General features: G+C 47.5%; 1 protein-coding gene across 3 annotated transcripts in view; it reads left to right on the top strand.

The window, feature by feature from the left end:
- Positions 1-21945, top strand: part of armh3 (armadillo like helical domain containing 3) — a 59956-nt gene that overhangs the window by 13558 nt on the left and 24453 nt on the right. For all 3 annotated transcript variants that reach the window (XM_035403712.1, XM_035403711.1, XM_035403710.1), the window contains 11 exons: positions 1312-1358; positions 2556-2631; positions 3145-3238; positions 5485-5586; positions 8297-8355; positions 8820-8885; positions 11873-11942; positions 12921-12981; positions 14545-14633; positions 18269-18351; positions 19318-19444. In XM_035403712.1, the coding sequence (XP_035259603.1) occupies positions 1312-1358; positions 2556-2631; positions 3145-3238; positions 5485-5586; positions 8297-8355; positions 8820-8885; positions 11873-11942; positions 12921-12981; positions 14545-14633; positions 18269-18351; positions 19318-19444 (874 nt within the window). The remainder of the gene's footprint in view (positions 1-1311; positions 1359-2555; positions 2632-3144; positions 3239-5484; positions 5587-8296; positions 8356-8819; positions 8886-11872; positions 11943-12920; positions 12982-14544; positions 14634-18268; positions 18352-19317; positions 19445-21945) is intronic.

Raw genomic sequence — 21945 nt, 5'->3', positions numbered from 1 at the left:
CAGACAATCGGTCTTACCTCCTGAGCTATATCGCCCCATTAAAAGTCGCCCATCAAAGTTCTTTACTCTGTAGGAAAATTCAACTAAAAGGGTTGCCTTCTTTAACTTACTTTTTAAAATGTACGACTAAGATAAAGTGCATCATTAGCTCTATCTCTTTGACCTTTCCATACTTTGAGTCTGTGTACAAAAAAATTCAATGGCCTTGCTGTGACCCTTCTCACAGTGTCGCCATCCTTTCATAGGAGTTTGGTTCTGGGTGCGATTAGTTTGGTCTGATGGTGGGGCGAGGCTGGGGCTCGGTACACAGGTGCTCTCAGAAATGCATTATCAGCCCCCGCCCCCGAAGGCAGGCCGTTCCAGAACGTTCATTTCAGAGCCTCACGGCCAATCTCCTGTCTCCAGCTGTTGTTTTTTTTGCTGAATAATTATGCCAGCAGTGCCTCCTCATCTTTTGTTGTATAGCGCCAGTGTAGTAGAACGCCTTATTATGTGCCCTGCCTCCTGTCTGCTTGAGCTGACATCTCTAAAAAAAAAAAAAAAGGCACACAATCCCGAGGAAAGAAGTGACAGGAATGTGCAGTCCGACCCTTGCGTGAACCGTGCAGAGAATTTCCTCGCCGAGAATTTCGAGAGTTTCCCCAGCAACCGGTTCTACTCCTTTTCCGCCTGACGCCTTACAGTTTCGTTAGAGTGAGTTTGTTTGAATAGGCGGTCTCCCGTGTCATAAGCCTGAGCTCCCCATTGCGGCTCTGGCTTCCCGACGTTTCAGTGTAAGCGGTTTCACGCTTTGTGTCTGTGTGACCTTCCACGCGGGCGTGGGTCAGCCAACTGCGGCTTGATCTCGTATATGTTACCAGATTCCTTTTATGTTACCAAATTAGCACCCCCTTTATAGGGTGCTTTATATTGCAAGGTAATTTCATATTGTGATGGTTCTGCTTTATTTCAGGCAAGGCTAAACGCTCTTTTTATTAACGCTGCTAATGTAGCGGAAGCAATGAGATTATGTTTCCGACCTAACAGCATCATGGTGCTTTTTTGGGAAGGGGGCATCGTGGTTCTGTATCTGTTTTGCATTCCGTGTGCTGTTTTGAGCACGGAATAACAACGTAGCATCCAGTAGCTTGTGAGCCGTTTAATTGAGTTAATTTGAATTTAAAATTAGTTTCAGCATCACGTAATTAATTTGACTCAGCCAGATTCAATTCTGTTCTGTTTGATGAATTAGATTCCCCTTGGCAGGGAAAACGATTATCTGCCCTCTTATTTTTAACCCACACTGAGTTGTAATGCATCTGCAATCCACAGGTGGGCAGTATGTTCATCGCTGATGCAGAAGAGAAGCTATCGGTACAGTAAGTGACCAAACCATTCCGTGGCACTGCCTCTCTCGAGTAGTGCTTATTTATTTGCTATGAAACAGGAGGCGCAGGCAGCAACACCTGTGAGAAGGAAAGACGCATATGGGCGCGTTCTGAGCAAGGCATATTTATATACACGTAGTGGTTAAATTTTTATTTTTTCTTATAAGGGAAGGCTCTGTTGGTAAAATACAGATTTAACGGAAGACTGTGGTGACTGCATTTTTAGTTTGGTTTTCTACAGCTCCGCTTTGGCATTGGAGGTGACGGTCACATGTCCCGCGATGTCATAATAAAGTCGTCGTTTAATTTTCCCTTGGAAGCCTCTCTAAACCCTGAGCATGTCTCCATGCTGTGTACTACAATCTTGTGCCAACAAGTCGAGTCCTCCTTGTGCTCTTATCCTGTGCTTCGCCCGATCTTTCATCCCAGTGACACCTGAAGTTAGCGTGGAATAAGCAGTCAGATAAATCTTACATTGTTCAACAAGTCCAAGATCAAAGGAGAGCTTTTATCTCTGCTCACTTTGGTTGGGCCCCCAGTTAATTTTACATCTCTGACTCAAGACCTGGGCGGGGCTTATCGCCACCAATTCCTGGTTATCGTCGGATTGGCTTTGACTTCTGAGTGAGGAGTAGCAGTCTGCATTTGCTCCACAGATTAGCATCCCGAATCACTTAGGGAGGATGGTTTTTGTGCTCCACAAACTTTAATACCTTTTCAAACTTCTAACACTTCTATCAAGCTTGGGAACTGTCTATGATGCGGTAGACCAAAGCCTATATTTTTTCTCTACGTCCAACTTTTGATATTTTCATTGTAAAAACACCATCAATTTTGCATTACATTACCTTACAATATTGCTTGTGAGTGCTCGTTTTTGCCAAATTATTACTTTTTTAGGAAACATTAATCGAGAAATGATTTGTATAAAACAAGTCACCGGGCCATCATTCTAGTAATGGAGTCTGCAGTCATGGTCTGTGCCTTTACTGTTTTGTGGACTGTTAGTGCTCTATTTGAAATTGCTCATATTTTGTCCTCTGTACTCTTGAGAGCGTAGACTTTGGCAGGCAGTTTTACTGCGCAGTTGAACTAGTGCAGGCCGGGTGCCTGAGTTGCTCTGCTCCAGGTCAGGCCGCGGTTGTCTGTGGCGTCGGCGGTAACGTGGGTCTCTTGACTGTCCCGCAGGACCAACGAGGCCATCCTGCTGGCCCTGTACGAAGCCGTGCACCTGAACCGAAACTTCATCACCGTGCTCGCGCAGGTGAGCGCAAGGGGGGAAAGAAATGTGCATAGCTGTTTCACGTCTTTTCCTTTCCCAGTCAATATATTATTATTTGCACTTGTCCTACTTAACTGCTGAGAGATTTGCTTGTGGAGTAACTTTATATTTCTGTCAGTTTTTGATTCAGTGTGGGGTGGGGTGGAATTAACAAAAAAGAAGGAAATTGTGCGTGGTGAATGCTGTAGGTGTGCTGACGGGTGATTAAAGACAAGAAAGCAGGAACGACAGCAGCAGCTGCTGCTCTGAGATGGCAGGGAGACGGGATGCGAAGGAACGAGGAACGAACGACTTGTTTTTGTGCCAAATTAAGATAATGAATTGTTGTTTGTTTTCTGCCAGAGCAGGAAAGTTATCTGGAAAGTTATTTTTTGGCCCTCAAACCTCCTTATTGCGGCTTTTGAAACCTCCTTGTTTCTGCGGGAGTACGCCTTTGGCACATTTACCTGCTTTACCCATTTTACCTGTTTAATGCGGGACCCCCTTTCCCCACAGAGTCATCCCGAGATCAACATTCCATCCTCGCCCGTGACACCTGTCCCCACCACGCCCACAACACCTCTGGGCACGACCCCACCCTCCCTTGACAGTAAGTAGCCCCTCCCACATTTCTGACATCATTCTAAACGACCTCTGGCAGGCTCCGTGTCCAGTCTTGATTGGATTGCTTTCCAAGTGATAATTTCCAAGTGCTGTTTTCCTCATGTAACACATTTTTGATCGGTTTTGTAAATGTGTTAAAGCTATTTAGCGTTTGATTGAATGCCTATTTTTTTTTGAAAACTTTAGCTGTTTATTCATTCTATTTGATTTCCAGCGCAGCTGGAGCAATCTGAAATCAGCATGTATCACAGTCAAAATTTGTTTTTCAGTATACACATACTTTGTTCTCCTTGAGGGGACGTCTTTGTGCTCATGTTTATGCTAATGTTTGCTTAGAAGTGAGTGTGTAAGTGTGTGTGTGTGTGTGGGTACATTGTTTCCAGCTGGGGTGTGTGAGGACTTGTTCACGCTGTGTCAGACGGGGTTCGGCTGGGAGTGACGAGCGAGGAACATCCGCGAGCGGCGCCGCTTTTTGTATTCGTCTCACTTCCTCATCCGCTCTCGCCCAGTCGGTCCCGTTCCCCCGTGACCCGCCGCTTAATTTGACGGGAGGCGTGGTCGCCCCTCTTCAAACCGCCGCTTCTGAGGCTCCCCCCGAGTTTCGGCGCGGGGGGATTATCGTCAGCCGACGCCGACGCCGAAAAAAACCGGCGCTCGTGTTCCCGAGCTGGCGCCCGTCCCGCCCACCAGTCCCCAAAAAATGAAAGCGACCGAAAACTTTTCTGAAGTTTGAGCTCGGATTTTTTTTTTTGTACATCAATTTTTGAAAAGCCTCGTGTTCTGATAAAAAATTAATCAGGCGAGTGGAGGCCCATAAAATGAATCCCTCAAAGCTAGAGATGGGGATGGCTGTTGGTTGACGGCTCTTTTTCCCCTGGGGGGGGGGGGGGGGGGTAGGCCCATCACGTTTTTACGATCGCTCGCGTGGCGGGACGCTGATAGTAAAACGACGTGCGGCGAAGAATGAAATGGCGTCTTCTCCTTGGCTTAATTCCGCGTTTGTGTGGGATTACACCCGCTTTCCGAATGGGGGAAACGGCAGCCCAGCGTAGTTTCAGCTGTTAGAAACGATCTCCACTGGCAACAAGCGACTGTGAGGTGAGCACACGTGAACTTAACGTTATTCAGCTGTGCGGGAAAGAAAAAAAATGTGCCTGTACAACATCAAATATTGAATCACTTTTTTCAAAATACAACCTCTTTCTAGGCTGTCAGACTGATGGATTAATTCCTCTTGATTTTGGTCTGGTTTCCTCTAAAAGGCGGGTAAAATTTCCCCGCCTCTCACTGAACTTCACCTTCATCCTGACACCAGAACTCCATAGTGCTGATGCCTAGTGGGCCTTCATGAACCACATTATGAGTGGAGCTGCTATGCGCAGTCAGTTACTGATCCATACAGAACGTTACATTGCGTTCCTTCAAGCGGTCTTGTCCAGCGCACGGTACATGAGTGCACACAACAGGGGTTGCGAGAGCAGTGGCTGACTGCAGCGACCATTTTAGAGCAAGCTCGAAAAACAGCTGGAATTATCAGCTGCACTGCGAGCGTAATCGACTGGCCCTGTCAATCACGGTCGCGCATCCTGTTAGCGTGAAGTGTTACACTGAGCGCTGAGCTGTGGTTTTTACAGGTATATATAAGTGTCAAGGAATGTTGGGTATGAGTTAATGGAGTCTTCACAGGAGTGTCTTAGTCTGTATTAGAATTAGTCGGAGACTATGTCGTTCTCGCTGTTTTGGAAGCTTATTCTTTCACCAGGGGACAATATAAGATTTGTTCTTGTGGTTGGGGTGGGGGGCGGCTGTCCTGTTGAGACGCGGAGTTGTGGTGTGATGACACACTCCGTGGTCTCGTATGGAATCCTGACTGTGTCACTGGCCGCTGTAGCTGTCAGCCCGGCAGGGTGGAGCATAATTGGCCGTCGCATCTCCCTGGGTGGGTGGGGTTTATGACAACAGCGTCTGCCTCTCATCTCACCGTGCGAGAGCGACCCCTGTAGACGATCGGTGTGCCTGCGGTGTGCCTAAGCGAAGCTGCCCGTGAAGTGAAAAGAACTAAGCGCACTTCTCCGTGCCTAATGTGATGGGCTCACCCTGTCCAATCAGCTGTATCCCAATCATGGAATATCATACAAAAACATCTTGCTGTAATGAAATGCAGTGATTGGTCAAAATCAGCCAGGCATATGCAAGCTCTGCCTTTAACGTTCTCCCTTACCTGTGTCGCAGTGATGAACTCCACAGAGCTCCCCCTGGACCCCAACCTCCAGACCAGCAACCTGCTCATCACCTTCCTCAAGTACTCCTCCATTGTCATGCAGGACACCAAAGGCAAGTGCCAACGCCCTCCTCTATTCTGCAGATCCAGATCTCGCCACATAACATCTCTGGGTTTCCTTAAATTACCAAAAGTGTTTCTTTCAAGACCATGGGATTTGCAATATTTAGGATCTTACAAACGGAATCATGAAGTACTTACTAAGCATGCAGTTATGAGTGTTGTGGTACTGAAAGCCCTGGATGTCGTTTTGCGAAGGCTTCTGTACTTTTTAGGGCACACACAGACACTGGAGACTGGGAGGTAGGGTAAACATCTGCCGGCATCTTTGCTTAATGGCAGCCTTTGATGGTTTTCTCCTGAGAACGAAAGTAATTAACGGACAGTGTGGGCCGTGGTTACAAAAGAAGCCTACACAAAGCACTCAGGTAGCCGGGCTCTGTTCTGGCACACGGGCGGACCCGCCGAACGCAGACCTCAGCGAGCGCCAACGCTCACGCCGACGCACCGAGCGCTCACACCTGCGCTGACTCACACGCGCTCGCACACACACACAGGCACGCATCTACATTAGTACACAGCATTCCCACCGTGCATACTGACAAACGCACATGCACTCAGTCAGACTCTCTCTCACACACACACACAGACGCTGCGCACACACTCACTGACACACCTACATTAGTACACAGCATTCCCACCGTGCATACTGACAAACGCACATGCACTCAGTCAGACTCTCTCACACACACACACACACACACACACACACACAGACGCTGCGCACACACTCACTGACACACATCTACATTAGTACACAGCATTCCCACGGCGCATACTGACAAACGCACATGCACTCAGTCAGACTCTCTCACACACACACACACACGCACACACACACACACACACACGCACACACACAGACGCTGCGCACACACTCACTGACACGCATCTACATTAGTGCACAGCATTCCCACCGTGCATACTGACAAACGCACATGCACTCAGTCAGACTCTCTCACACACACACACACACACACATGCACACACACAGACGCTGCGCACGCACTCACTGACACACATCTACATTAGTACACAGCATTCCCACCGCGCATACTGACAAACGCACATGCACTCAGACTCTCTCACACACACACACACGCACACACACAGACGCTGCGCACACACTCACTGACACACATCTACATTAGTACACAGCATTCCCACCGTGCATACTGACAAACGCACATGCACTCAGACTGTCTCTCACACACACACACACAGACGCTGCGCACACACTCACTGACACACATCTACATTAGTACACAGCATTCCCAACTCGCATACTGATAAACGCACACACACTTCACTCACTCAGTCACACACGCACACGCTGTGCACACACTCGCAGACACACATCTACATTACTACACAGAGCATTCCCACCTCACATATTGAAAAAACACTCACACTCAGTCACACATGCTGCGCACACACACAGTCACACACCTACACCAGTACACAGAGCATTCACACCTCCTATACTGACAAGCAAACACATGCACACACGCACGCACACACACGTATGTAAATTATGTAAGCGCTTCAGTACTTTTAAGGACATGCATAGACACTGGAGACTGGAGGTAGGGTAAACATCTGCAGATGTCTTTGCTAATGAAAGCCTTTGATGCTTTCCTCCTGAGAATGGAAGTAAGTAATGGACAGTGTGGGCAGATACAAATGATACCCACACAACGCACACAGGTAACTGGTATCAGGTAGCAGGGAGCAGACCTTACCAAGCGCTAAGGCCTACACCAATGCACCCAGCGGTCTCACGTGCATTGACTCACACACCCACACACACACACACACACACACACACATTCTCACACACGTCTACGCCAGTGCACTGAGCGTTCACACCTTCAAAACAAACAAACACACGCACACATAATCCATCTGACATCGCAGTACTACAAATGCGCTTCTGGTCAGATGGCATGTTTCACCTTCTGCTGAGTGTCAGCTGTTTTCAGTGGTTCAGGGGGCTGTTTGTTCTGCTTCCAAGAGTCACGGTTCCAGACTGTGCTGTCCACAGAATTACTGAAGTGCTATAAAGCTGCAATTGAATCATTTAGAACGCGCCCAGTGTCGTTTTCCAAATATCCAACAAATATGTCTGGCAGAAATAGCTGACATCTGAACTTAAGGAATGTGCATAGCTATACAAAAGGGGTATTTAAACGACTGGTACTTTTAAAGAGTGGAACTACCATTTTGCATCTACATTTGTGGAAAGCCCTGGTTTGATTAATGCCGGTGAGGTAGTGACATCATGGTAAATGGTAAATGGACTGCATTTATATAGCGCTTTTATCCAAAGCGCTTTACAATTGATGCCTCTCATTCGCCAGAGCAGGTAGGGATTAGGTGTCTTGCTCAAGGACACTTCGACACGCCCAGGGCGGGGTTTGAACCGGCAACCCTCCGACTGCCAGACAATCGGTCTTACCTCCTGAGCTATGTCATGTCTGGTGACATTGTGTTGGGTTTTGGTGCTGGGGCATTGGGACTTTTCCCTGCTCGCAGTACTGTGCAATTGAACTGAATTTGTTCTAGATTCTAGAGTCATAGTCCCTGCTGACTTACAGTCTGGAATGTTGGAGTCAGTCCTGTTTGATCTAGAATCTAGACTAGTCGACCCCTCTCTCCTCGCTCTCACACGCCCGATCTCTCTCTCCTGCTCTCCCGTTGCAGATGAACACAGGCTCAACAGCGCCAGACTGTGCCTCATCATCCTCACCTGCATCGCGGAGGTACGTGCTCCCCCACCGCACGCGTCCCTTACCGCACATTTACATCGCGTGCATTTTGCTGACGCTATTTTCTGGAGCAAATTACAATGCGAGAGAGCATAAGTGTACCGACCTGAGTTATATTAGCAATTGTGCCAAGGCTGGCCAGCAGCCTTTCCCGAGCAGCTGGCGTATACAACCATGCGAGAGTACATCATTAAAGCAGGAAATGAAAGTTCAGCGGGCTAACCTCGAACCATAATACAAATCCTGAACACATACGGCTAACGTCCATGACGAAGCACAAAAACCATAAAAACTTCCACAGTAACCTGAATTAACTGCGTAAGGTAGGAGTGCATGGGGTGTAGGGAAGTGTAGTCAAGATGAGGTTGGTCTGCGTTTGAAGATGGCATTATTAATATTCTGCCGTCTTAACCTCTGTGGGACGTTCACCACCCCTCCCCCCTTCTCTGTGTTCGCAGGATCAGTACGCAAACGCCTTCCTCCATGACGACAACATGAATTTCCGAGTGAACCTCCACAGAATGGTCAGTCCGAGCGGTCGGGCCGAGCCGAGCCGGCGGCTGCTCTGTTTCCGGCGGAGCTCCTGGAATGCGGGCCTCCGGCCGCGGGCCTTTTACATTATCAAATTAATTGCAGGATTCGGTCAAATCGGCGAGTCGCCTTGAGGGAGAACAAAATTCGATAATTTAAAAAAAAGCCCTGCCGGATTAATCCGGTTCTGTAGCGCGGCGAGGATGAGCCAGTCCGCGCGAATCAATCGCGCAAATCACTCGCTCGAATCAATCACCGGATTCAGCTGAGCCATCTTAAAGCAAAAAATCCTTTGTTCTAGCATGGCGTGGATTGATCTGGAGTGTGATCTTAACTCAATAGCACTTTCCATTTTAGTTGAATCCAGGGGTTAATTATGGCTATAGCAGGGTGAAGCTTCATGAATCTTGTTATGGGTGGACCTACGACAAACTGAACGTTATTGCTCTCCACAACACAACACGATTCAAATCAATCGATTCACTGACAGCATATGATAGCTACGTTTTTTAATAACTCGGTTTTGCGACACATCACTCTCATATCACTAGCAAGTGGGTTTTCTGGAGGTGCATAGCTGTTTGACATTGACCGTTTTTTTGAGGGCAATATTCAGGCATTTTTAAAACCCTCTTGCCAAAGAGAGGCCAACAAAATGAAACTTCCATTGGCAAGCTTAAAGTAGCATTGTTGTTTTAATCGTAAGATTTGCTATATTCCTACACATTTCTATTTCACAACAACCAAAGTGTTGTTGACGTGTGCTTTGTGCTAAATGGCTAGCAGCACACCATTCAGAGAGCATTGTAATCACTGCCCCTGAATACCTTCTTAATGTACCTGCCTGCTCTTCTTAAACAAGCCATTGGCTTTAATTGTCAGTGGTTAATAGGCCCCAGCCCTCCTCCAGAACAACATGATTCAAGGTGATAGGGAAAGAGATCTTGGATGACTTGGAAAAAGAGCCATGTGATAGGAAACAGAACTGTGATCGTTTTTTTTTGGTGAGTTAGGATGATATGGAAATAAAAGCAGGTAATTTACAGTGATATTAGAGTGAAACTAAACTGAGTGATAGCCACGCACAGCCCAGTGATTAAAGGGTTTCGTGGGAACCAAACCATTTGATTTTGGTTGATAATTGAATCCACACCAGCTGATTTAGAGTGATACCCAGGTGGTTCTGGGTAATATAGTATAGTGTATGGAGTGTCCCAGGGCACCAGACAGTGAGCAACTCTCCACCTCTCTCCTCTGCCTGCCACGCCCGTCCACCCTCACACGATCAATGAAGCCCCCACCCCCCACCTCCCCCCTCCCCCCCGGGTGTCTGGCCATAAAAATGATGAACGGAGTGAAACGTGGTCTGTCTGTTTAAACAACACAGTGTTGTTTTAGCCCGCTGGAACGTGCCAGGGGATTATTACCGCGCTTCGATCAGCTTCCCCCCGCAGCCCGAGAAATCCTTCAGCCTTCCCCTTCAAGGAGAGCGGCCATCTTTGTCTCTTCTTTAGCCGAGAGAGACAAGCGCTTAAGAATGTTCCAGATATCAGAGATTAAAGAAGGATTGTAGAAGAATAGAAATGTCGTATTTTTTATTATTTTTTGAATGGCGCGCTCATCGAGGTCGTGTTTTTTTCAGTGGGCCGAAGCCACAGGTTTCTGGCGTCAGTGGTCCGGAGGGTCAGCGTGGGTGCGTGTGGTACACTGGCTCACTTGTTCGGGTGTTCTCCCTTTAGCTCGGGGTGTGTGGGCCTCCCGGATAGCGTGCCCAGCAAAAGTATTAGTATCCTTGGCCCAATGACACAACCGTGAATCAGCATGAACTCCTGACCAAGCCAGTACGGACTTGTTGGGAGGTGTACAGTGTGACTCATAACTGGCATTAGCCAGGGAAGGAGGGATTGGAGTCACACAGTGTGACACATAACTTCCATTACCCAGGTACGCAGGGATTAATTCACTAGGGGCAGTCCCTGACTCATTGCACCTCAGTGACTCCTCTGGGTAGCATAGCGCCTTTAGTTAGCGATTGGGCATTACAATCCGAGAGATGGGAAATCCAAGTTCGGAAAGTAAACGTCCTATCCGTTTTTGTTCCAATCACTTGGATTTGCTAATTAGCACAAATCTTTAGCCAGGAGGTAGAACTAATTAGGAAACACTTGGCAGGACTTTTTCTTTCTGACCTCTGGACTTCCACTTCCTCTGCTCTGAATAGCATAGAGGCCTGTGTGTGCACGTAGGTGTGTGTGAGAGAGTGCGTGCTTCTTACAGGCCTGTGTGTGTTTCTGTGCACATAGGTGTGTGTGAGAGAGTGTGTGCTTCTTACAGGCCTGTGTGTGTTTCTGTGCACATAGGTGTGTGTGTGAGAGAGTGCGTGCTTCTTACAGGCCTGTGTGTGTTTCTGTGCACATAGGTGTGTGTGAGAGAGTGCGTGCTTCTTACAGGCCTGTGTTGTTTCTGTGCACATAGGTGTGTGTGAGAGAGTGTGTGCTTCTTACAGGCCTGTGTGTGTTTCTGTGCACATAGGTGTGTGTGAGAGAGTGTGTGCTTCTTACAGGCCTGTGTGTGTTTCTGTGCACATAGGTGTGTGTGAGAGAGTGTGTGCTTCTTACAGGCCTGTGTGTGTTTCTGTGCACGTAGGTGTGTGTGAGAGAGTGTGTGCTTCTTACAGGCCTGTGTGTGTTTCTGTGCACATAGGTGTGTGTGAGAGAGTGTGTGCTTCTTACAGGCCTGTGTGTGTTTCTGTGCACATAGGTGTGTGTGAGAGAGTGTGTGCTTCTTACAGGCCTGTGTGTGTTTCTGTGCACATAGGTGTGTGTGTGCTTCTTACAGGCCTGTGTGTGTTTCTGTGCACGTTGGTGTGTGTGAGAGAGTGTGCTTCTTACAGGCCTGTGTGTGTTTCTGTGCACGTAGGTGTGTGTAAGAGAGTGTGTGCTTCTTACAGGCCTGTGTGTGTTTGCTCTGTGTGTTGCAGCCCATGAGGCACCGGAAAAAGGCTGCGGACAAGAACATCCCCTCCAGGCCCCTGGTGTGCGCTGTTCTAGGTAAGCGCAGCCCTGGATTTCACAGTCCGTTCTTGGCGAGCCATCCTGGCTACTGCTGGAGAGGCCTTTTAAACAGCCATTCGGATCTTTCTTATAGTCTGGCTTGTATTTGCAACTTTAAGCTTTTATCCATACTCATAAAACCCTCAACATTCTGTTCCGTATGCAAAGGTATGACGGTGAGTCTAGCTGATTCGCATACGTTCAGCTGTTGTGATTTAGATATAGTTTAGACGCATCTCTCAAGCATAGTGGTGTATTATTATACTAAATGAGCCTGTGGACCGGGGGAATGTTCAATGTTGGGGAAACAAGTTAAAGGACAGTGGCTTTGGGGTGCGTAGCTGAGGTCGCCTGAGCCGCATTGCGGCAGGCCTACAGGTGACCTGTTACCCATTGAAACCAGCCGGGCTCAGCTGTTCCGCGTTAGTGGCTGAAACCTGTCGGGGAGAGCACGTGCCGATTGGTCTCCTAAGAGAGATGAGGTCATATTGGTGGTAAGGAGCTTGCTGAAGGCAGTTGCCGTAGATCCCGTAGCCCCAGGGCCCACTTCAAACAGGGAGAGAGATTCGGCGTCGCCCAGCGTCACATTTCAAAAACAAAAAATAAATAAATGGAGAGGTGCTCTGCCTGGAAAATGGCCCAGACGGTTGGCGGAGACGGATGAAGGGTAAGCAATTTGTCTGATAAGACCCTCAATCGAGCTCAATCGATGCCGCATTATCACTCGCGGCTCGGTCTGCGTGTGTTCTCAACACTTTTTATCCGATAATAAGGACGGGGTTATTTGGTACCTGACTTATATTTCAGTGTCTCGGAGGAGGGAGTGTTTGTGCCAACCTGTCATAGATCAATATGACTGATTTTCTCTCTCTGCCTTTTTCTCCCTCTCACCCTCCCTCTGTCTCCCGCCTCCCTTTCCCTCCATTCTTCTTCTTCTTCCCCCTCCACTCTCATCCGCTCTTCATCTCCCGTCAGATCTGATGGTGGAGTTCATCGTCACGCACATGATGAAGGAGTTCCCCATGGACCTCTACTCGTAAGAGCGCTCGGTCACACGCCGAGCCCCACCGTCCAATCAGATCCCACGGTTCATCGCGGACAGTCCATATGCTTGTTTTTGAGCTTGTGTTTGCATGCTTGGGCAGAATTATCTTTTGCTTCCTCCATAAATGTTTTTCAGGATTAATTACAGGGCTGGTATTTACTCCATCACATATGTGCGAAGTCATTCGTTTATTAACTTCAAATTTACCTTGTATTCAATTTGTTTACTCGGCCTAAATGAGCAAGTACATTTCCAAGATGGAGTGCAAAGGAAGGCTGCTGAATATTAATAGGCCATATTTTTTAAGCGGGACAGATTAAGGATTGGGGCGATGTGGGCCTGCCCACCACACAGGCATTTTTCAGTTGTGTGTTCAGAATTGAATTACCGCTGTTTTGCGATGCCGTGAAGTGACTATTTACATTTTTTCGTTCGGGCGAAAGAGTGTGAGGTGGTACAGGTGAAAATGTTTTGTTTTTACCTTATTCTAGTCCTCGGTAGGTTTCGAGATCGATTTTATGACTCATTGCGAAAATGGAGTAAACAGTTGCTATCGCGTCTTATTTGTGAGAGAACCCCTGCAGCCATTTGTATTCGTATTTCGCATTCCCCTGTCAGCGGTTTTTGTTCCGGGACTGACGGGATCTCTGTGCTCTGAACTGGTTTCTGTGAATGCGATGAGTCTCAGTCCTCCATTCAAGATAAAGTCATTTCCCATAATTCAGCTGTGGCAGAAAAACCAAAAAGCAAGGAGCACAAATGGTCTCATGCGTGTAAATGCCATGGAATGACGTTACGGGCCAAAAAAACTTTCTGAAAGTGTGTTAAAGTTTGGTTCCTTAAGTGTCTTTTCCTGTTTCTGCGGGAGAGGATGTTGTTGGCTTTTTTCTCGAGAGCTTTGCTCGGTTCTGGATGTGCTTTCATGGCTGCTGGCTGTTGGGCTCGATATGAGTGTGTCTGTGTTTTTGGGTTTGTGCTTGTCTGGCTGTCTCCCTGAAGGAGGGGTTTATCTGTTTTGTGTCTGTCTCGGTATTCATGTCTGTTTTTGAGAGTAGATGTACACTACATGACCAAAAGTATGTAGACACCTGACATCCAACATCTCATCCAAAATTATGGTCATAAATGTGGAGTTGGTCTACCTTCCACTGATAGAAGATGTTGGAGCGTTGCTGCAGGGATTCGCTTCCATTCAGCAAGAAGAGCATTAGTGATGTCGGGCACTGATTGGGTGATTAGGCTTGGCTCGCAGGGCTGTGTGCAGGCCAGTCAAGTTCTTCCACACTGTTCATGAGAGAACCATTTCTATATAGACCTCGCTGTGTGCCTGTGGGGGCATTTTCATGCTGAAAGTTGGAAGCAAAGAATCTTTGCCTTCACTGGAACAAAGGGACCTAACCAAAACCATTAAAAACAGCCCCATCCCAAGGGGTGTCCAGATACCTTTGGTCATATAGGGTATGTTTTTGTGTGTGTGTATGTGTTTGTGTCCATGTGAATATCTATTCATCCGTATGCATGCCTGCGTTCATGCCTGTGTGTGTGTATCTCCAGGCGCTGTGTGCAGGTGATCCACAAGCTCATCTGCTACCAGAAGAAATGCAGAATCAGGCTGCATTACACCTGGAGGGAGCTCTGGTCAGGTAAGGCACCATGGCAACCTGCCACCATTATGACATCAGGCCACATCTGTCACCTTAATGCACTATTTCACCTACCACCTTAATAGACCATCTCACCTGCCACCTTAATACACTGCCTTTCCTGCCACCTTAATACACTATCACACCTGCCACCTTAATATGCTAATATGTGTTTTACAACAACAAATCAGAACAAATGGAACAACAAATCATTTTTTTTTAAATTGCGTGCTTCATTATTGCAACGCAGGGCCCTCCAAATGTAATGCAGCCTCCCACTAACCAAAGGAAATGTTGTTTAGGTGTACAGACAGATATTGTTTCTCGTCTGCTGCACACAGAAATTGAGTTTTCCTCTTTCTTCCACAACGACAAACAATTAAGAGAGCACTGGTTGCAGCCTGATTGCCGGATCCATAAGCGTAAGTGCTGGATCATTGCATTCAACAGGCTACAGTGATGTAAAACACCCCTCATCAATGTAATTTAAAAGCTCAATGTTTTCATTAAAGTAATTGCTGAAATAAAAATGTATCCCTTCGCTTTGATGAGAAGGAGGTTCATTCTGAAGGGATTCACGGAGGCCCTGGTGTCTCTGCTCTGAAGCTGCTCTTTACACGGGCAAACTGCGGTACTTTTATGCGGATTGGAGTTTAACCTCAGAAGCCCCCCCCCTGCAGTCTTCATAGAACAGTGATCCTGCACACAACCGCGTTCGTGTCAATCCGTACCCTATCTCTGGCGCGAAGCCGTCGCCGCAGCCTCGTTTGCTGCTCTACGGTTAGCTGCGACGAATTATTATTTTCGCGTTGTTTTCCTTCTCCCTCGTAATGAATGAATTCGCCCCGGCTAATTATGTTTAGAGATGAAGTCCCAAAAAAAAGAAGTGAAAAACGCTGACGGCGTTTGCTCCTCCATTATCCGCGCTCCTGGAAGCCATTAAGGCGCCGCCCGGCGGTTCTGAGCCTTTCGCCCCGCCCCGCCCCGCCCCGCCCCGGCGAGGCCGCTGTGCCCCCGGTGGAGCGACGTGCCCCCCCCCCCCCCCCCCCCCGTGTGAGCGAGTATTATGGGTAAACAAACGCGCGACACTCCTCCCTCCTGGAAACGCCTGCCGGGTTAATTAGCAAAAAAGACGTTCTGCGGTTTTTTTGAAAACGGAGAAATGAGCGGAGTCCTGGAAAAGAAGATTAACGATCCAGTGTGTTAAATCATGTAGTTGCCCATTTGGTTTTGATTTCATGGAAGAGGTAACCGGTGGGAAATTGTGGCACCGCGTTGACTTCCTGCATGTTAGAGATGTTTATACATGGTGAGGTTCTTCACTGGGATTCGGTTGATTCTACTCACAGAAAATCAGTTGTAATTGTTCTGGTTAATCTTATTATTTCCTTTTTTGTTAGATTATTATTCTTATTATACTTATGTACTTCGGGAGCTGTTTTTTTTTTATAGTTTGGCTGATATGTCTTAAAGCTTTCAGGCAATGCCATGCCTGGAAGCCATGTTCCGTCCTCCGTTATCTGTGGAGCTCATCTGCAGTTCAGAGAAGTGGCACGTGCCACAGCCCTGTCTTTTGTTTTTTGTTTGTTTTTGTTTTTTTTCAATGCAGGTGAAATTAAGCTGGGCGGAACTCAGCGAGATGCATCATGAATAATTAATTTTTTTAACGATCATGTTTCTACCACACTAAAGACACAAAGAGGGAGAGACAAAGAACATCTGTTTTCCTTTCCTGCTACCTGCACCTCATTTAAAAAAAACGGGGCATCTTTTGTTCTCCTCTTCATTTAAGTTTTTTCCATCGATCGTATTCCTCATTTTTTGGTGTGCATTAAAAAGTGTGCAGAAAAGTGCGGGTATGATCTAAGTATAAAGTATAATCTGAAATGTTCTCATCACATTCTGCCCGTCTGGATGCTGGATGGTCACAGTCCCAAATGTTTCAGTCGTTCTGTTGACCTGGATGGTCCACGGGTACCATTCCATGTACCAAAGGTATGGACTCACAGTGATGTATCTACACCTCTTGCACTTTTTAATGGCTGTCAGAAAACGAACAATATGAAACTCTATAATGAACAGGGCTCGTGTTTCTCGCAGCGCGCGAGTCCAGTGCTGCCGTGAACTGTCGATCCCGTCCGGTTTCGGACCCGTGCTCCAGACGCGCTCCCGATTAAGGCGCAACCTTTCTGATCGTTGTTATTGTTTTCTTCCTCCCGCCCCCATCGCTGGGAAATCAATCAATCAGCAGCCGCCGGCAGGCCGAGGGCGGGATTGGGCGCGGCGCGCTCCGACGCGCTCGCGGCAGGATAGCGACTTTACCCGTCAGCGTTAGCCGAAGGGGAAGGAAGTTCACGTCGGGCCGCGCTCGCTTTCACAGTCGGATAGACGACGAGAGGTGTCTGTACCGAGGGCTGTTTCGGTAGATTGACGCCTCATCTCAAGCCAAACCCCGGATTCTTAATAACTGCGTCGCACCTTCCCCGCCACCAGCCACCTGGTGAACGCGCTCCTGTCTGGAGTGGCTTCGCTGTTCATTTGGGCTCTCTCTGTCGCTGCTTTGTGGAGAGGGATACAAGTGAATATGACAAGTTCTCCTTTCCCTGGGAGAACAGAGACATAACCGGCTTCTATTTTTGGGCTGGATGCGGTGTGGTTTTAAAAGACATCTGGGGTGGGGAATTGAGTTTGTTTGTTTGTCGGGCGAAGGAGAGTTGCTGCTTGTGTTCTGGTAAACATGATTGATTGCAAGAAATTATTCTCATAATAAACTGGTCTTTGAGCCCCTACAACATTTCAGTTATAGTCGTAAAGGTGTGTGTGCGTGTATATGTACACATACACGGGCACGCACACACACACATATACACACACGCAAGCACACACACACACACACACACATGCACGCACACACACAGTATGTGTGATGTTGAATACCAGCTCTTGATTTCCCAGCGCTGAGGGTTGTGTGTCACCTCCTAGCCCCATGTGGGCTCATTACAGATGGGATGCATGACGAAGTGCTCCGTGTTATTGGCTGAAAAGAAGCCTCAGGGTTCTGTCAGTAGCTGAAATCGTTTAAAGCAGGTCTACTGCTGCTGGAAATGAGGGGACTCGACACAAAAACAGCTGTTTCTGTAAAATAGTCAAACGTATATGCATGTAAATACCATGGAATGAGTGCCGATTGTCTCTCTTGTCTTCTGTTCATCATTTGATCTGAAATCTGAATTCCTTAAGTATTTAAGTATACCGTTACCATACTTTTGGATGGTGCTATTTATTTACCGTTAAATGTAAAAGTATTGGTACAGTGAGACAAATTTTGTTCTTTTGGCTCTGTACTTCAGCATATTGGATTTGAAATTTATGCATTGAAGGAATTATCACAAAAGTGCCATTATCTCATTGCATTGAAATGTTAATGTAGGAAAGCACCAGAGGTGGGTGGAAAAGAAACTGCAATTGGCCTTTTTAATCTTCTTTCAATAGGAAATTGTCTGAAGTAGCAGAGACAGTGAGCTATGTACAAACTATTGTTTTTGGGAGGAAAGGGGTGGAAAAGGTGAACCTCATGATGGGAACTAGATATTTTTAAGTGACTTTTGTTTTTGTCTTACACCTTCTCTTGACAGCGCTCATCAACCTCCTGAAGTTCCTTCTGTCGAATGAGACGACACTCCTGGCCAAACACAACATATTCCATTTGGCTTTAATGGTAAGGCGTTGCTTGTTTGCGCTAGCATTTTCCTGTGCTGGACACGGACGCTGACGCTTTCACGGGCTTATTCCAATTCAGCGCGTTAGTCATATGCGTAGTGCCAGTTTAACATGCGGTTGCCAGTCAATCATTCGTTTTTTTTATGCGGGTTAATTTAAATTTTAAAAAGGAAATTTGGGGCAGGAATGTGTAAAAAAAATAAATAAATAAATAAAATAAAATAAAAATAAATTAAGTTAAAAAATCTGGAAAATGATTCTCTGACCCCTTAAAAGACCAGAAAACAGGCTTTAAAATGCTGCTTTAAAATGAGCTATTCTTCTGGAGTATTGTAGAATAGGTCACCTGTAGTACCATCCAGAATGATTAAATTACTGGTGCAACACTGTTTTCCTGCAACTGGGTTCACGGGTGTGTGTGTGTGTGTGTGTGTGTGTGTGTGTGTGTGTGTGTGTGTGTGTGTGTGTGTGTGCGTGTGCGTGTGCGCGTGCGTGTGTGTGTGTGTGTGTGTGTGTGTGTGTGTGCGTGTGCGTGTGTCTTGGGGGGGTTTAGTTTGTCCTTCAGTTTTTACCATCAAGTCATTTAAAGTGTTTAGGTCAAAACGAGTTCTAAAACATATCTATAATGGGAAGCATTGTGCATGAATATTTGTGCAGAAAATTCTCAGGTTGTTTTGAAGAATATTGAGACTTTGTTCTTGAGATGCGATGAGTAATTCCAGTTCTCCCGGCGACATTACAGACACCCACAAGGTCGATTTCAAAAAAACACATGCGCCAACCGTTGAACGGTTTGTGCTCACCGACTGAAGCACGGAGCAAAATATGACCACTTAACTTGTTTCTGGAATCCGTCTGAACACGTGCGGGCGGGCAGCCTCCGCACCTTCACGCCATGTGAAGTGAAGGCGTTTTTTTTGTACCCCTGAGCCAAAGTGAGCCTTCTCATCTTCTCGATTCGCAGGTGGTCAACCTGTTTAACATGTTCATCACCTACGGGGACACCTTCCTGCCCACCCCCAGCAGCTACGACGAGCTGTACTACGAGATCGTGAGGATGCACCAGGTCTTCGACAATCTCTACTGCATGGGTAAGCCCAAGGATTAACCCCCCTCCCCTCCCCCCGGACCAGCTGAGGTGTTCCTCTGGGCGTCTGTCTGGTGACTGTTCCTCTTCTAGCGCAGTGTGGAGAGACGGCGGCACAGCCTATGTCCCCATCACATCACATCACATCACATCACATCACATCACATCACATCACATCACATCACATCACATCACATCACATCACATCACATCACATCACATCACATCACATCACATCACATCACATCACATCACATCACATCACATCACATCACATCACATCACATCACATCACATCACATCACATCACATCACATCCGTTTAGCGAACGCACTTATCTGGAGTGGTTTAGCGAAGGAGGCATGTGAGCGCTTTTTAAACGGGTGCGAGCGCTAGCTGCGCGCAGTCCTCCGGCTAGCGCGTGCCCCCCTCCCGCGGCGCGCGCGCGCGTGTGATCCTCTGACGTGCCCCGGTCGCCACTTTAATTACAACCAGAGGGGGGGGGGATTTTCGCCGCGAAAAAAAAAAAAACGCTCATTACTAATCCCAGCTGTGCCGCGGTGCACTTTCACCTGCTCCGCTGCCGTCGTGTTTGAGGAAATAATTAATGGGGTTTAAGTCCTCCTGCATTCTTAATGTTTGTTAATTCCGCTACAAATTGACGCGTCTGCTTTTCTGCCTCCGGGTGCTGTTTTAATTAAAAGCGAGGAGGAGTCACCGACCGGAGGATTTGCGCAGGAGAGACAAACTCACGAGGGTGCCGTCGTTTTTTCCATCCCTGCCCATAACTGTGCTTGAAACGTGACCGCGCAGTCAGTCGGCAAATCGGGTTTTAATTGGACATCACTGGGCGCGCTCACGCGGCAGGCCGGGCGTGCTGCTGTAGAGGAATGAGCCCGACGCACCAGATACGTGCTCAAGGGACACCCCCCCACCCCCCCTTTCGAAATGGCAGCGATGCCCGTAGAAATATGCCGAAGTTGATTGTGAAGAGCCTGGCTATGCCGCTGCCGCGCGCTGTCCAAATGTTCCCAGCGACTCGTTCGCCAACCGAACGTTTTTCGCCGTCGTCGGGTTGCTCCCGCCGCCGCGCGTGCTGGGGGGGACGTGCGGACGTTCGTCTTTTTCCTCACGGGAAAGCTTACGCCCACCGCTGAAATCATTGCTCATTTCTGCCTGGGTTCACCAGTGATCGGGCTCTCCGGCTTTGTCAGATGTATAAAAAGCACGCACCTGATCCAGAACGCGCTTTCCGGTGCTTCCTGGTTGGAAAGTACCGTAAGCGAGCGATGTTCGGGTTGCTGGAATGTGCTGCATCGCCGTGGAAACGGAATCCATGTCCATTAAAACCCCAGTCTGCCTGCCGATAGTGGTTTCCTTGGTGATGCGCTGTCCTTGTTTGTTAAAAGCATTAATTGTGAAGATTCTCCCTGAATTGTCTTCTTCTTTTTGCACCGCTTGTTCCCCCTGAGTGCGGCTCACAGTGATTGAGCACATCGATCGAGTAAAACAATAAGCTCATAATTAAAAGAATGATATTGATCAAAGTAAGTAAGTTAGTGAGATATGGACATGGATAATACTGCTGGAATTCAGACCTAGTCTGTGCTAGAGCTTTTATTTCACAGCTGTGTGTGTGTGTGTGTATGTATGTCTATGTCTGTGTGTGAGTCTGTACTGTATGTCGTTATGTCTGTGTGTGTGTGTCTGTCTATCTGTGTCTGTGTGTCTTTGTCCTTGTCTGTCTCCCCCATCCCAAACAACGGGTTACAGCTTTCATCTAATTAAATTCCTTAATAAACCCAAAATACACCAGATTTTTATCTTTGTTTCCTGTAACAAACTTGGAAGGCAGTCCAATGTCCTTGCGTGTCATCGTGATGTCCAGCAGGATTTGGCAGAACTGCCATATCCCAGCATGCAAAGCGCTTGGACAGGGGGGAGACGGGACAATTGAATGAGGCATGGGGCTGGGAGCAGTGGGACTCACGAATGGCTCTTCAAATATGCACTGATAGAAATATATCCTTTTAATTATGTTTAATATTAGTGGAGTGACAAATGCCGTTGATGCTTATTGAAATTCCTGTTGTATTTACAGCTTAACAGTTTGAAAGGCTGCTGTTTTTGTGTTCAGGAAGTTGCATTCCCGCACGTTGTTACGTGGAGTTCAGATATCAGCTCGCAGTTTTTGGCGTTCGAATGGAAAGGATTACGGCAAGCCGTTGTTTATCAGGTTCAGACGTTTTGTCTGAGATTTGTTCTGCTCGCAAACAAACAGCGCTCTCGCAAAAACAGCCTCGCTGTTGAATTAGCAATGCCGAACACCCCGCCAATTTTGCGAGAGCATTAAGCTGGCGACAACGTTCCTCCTGGTAAGGAGACCGAATGCACTCCTGAAGGGAGACCGGTCGCACCGCAGCGACGAGGTGAATCTTATCAAACCGGAATCGATTAAATCCTCCCCAAATCCCCGAGCCCATTACGTTAGAGCGCTCGCAACAG

Source organism: Anguilla anguilla, chromosome 2, assembly GCF_013347855.1.
Source record: "Anguilla anguilla isolate fAngAng1 chromosome 2, fAngAng1.pri, whole genome shotgun sequence".
Taxonomy (NCBI): Eukaryota; Metazoa; Chordata; class Actinopteri; order Anguilliformes; family Anguillidae; genus Anguilla; species Anguilla anguilla.
The sequence above is the reverse complement of the archived record's forward strand: the minus strand, read 5'-3'. Positions and strand labels throughout refer to the sequence as shown.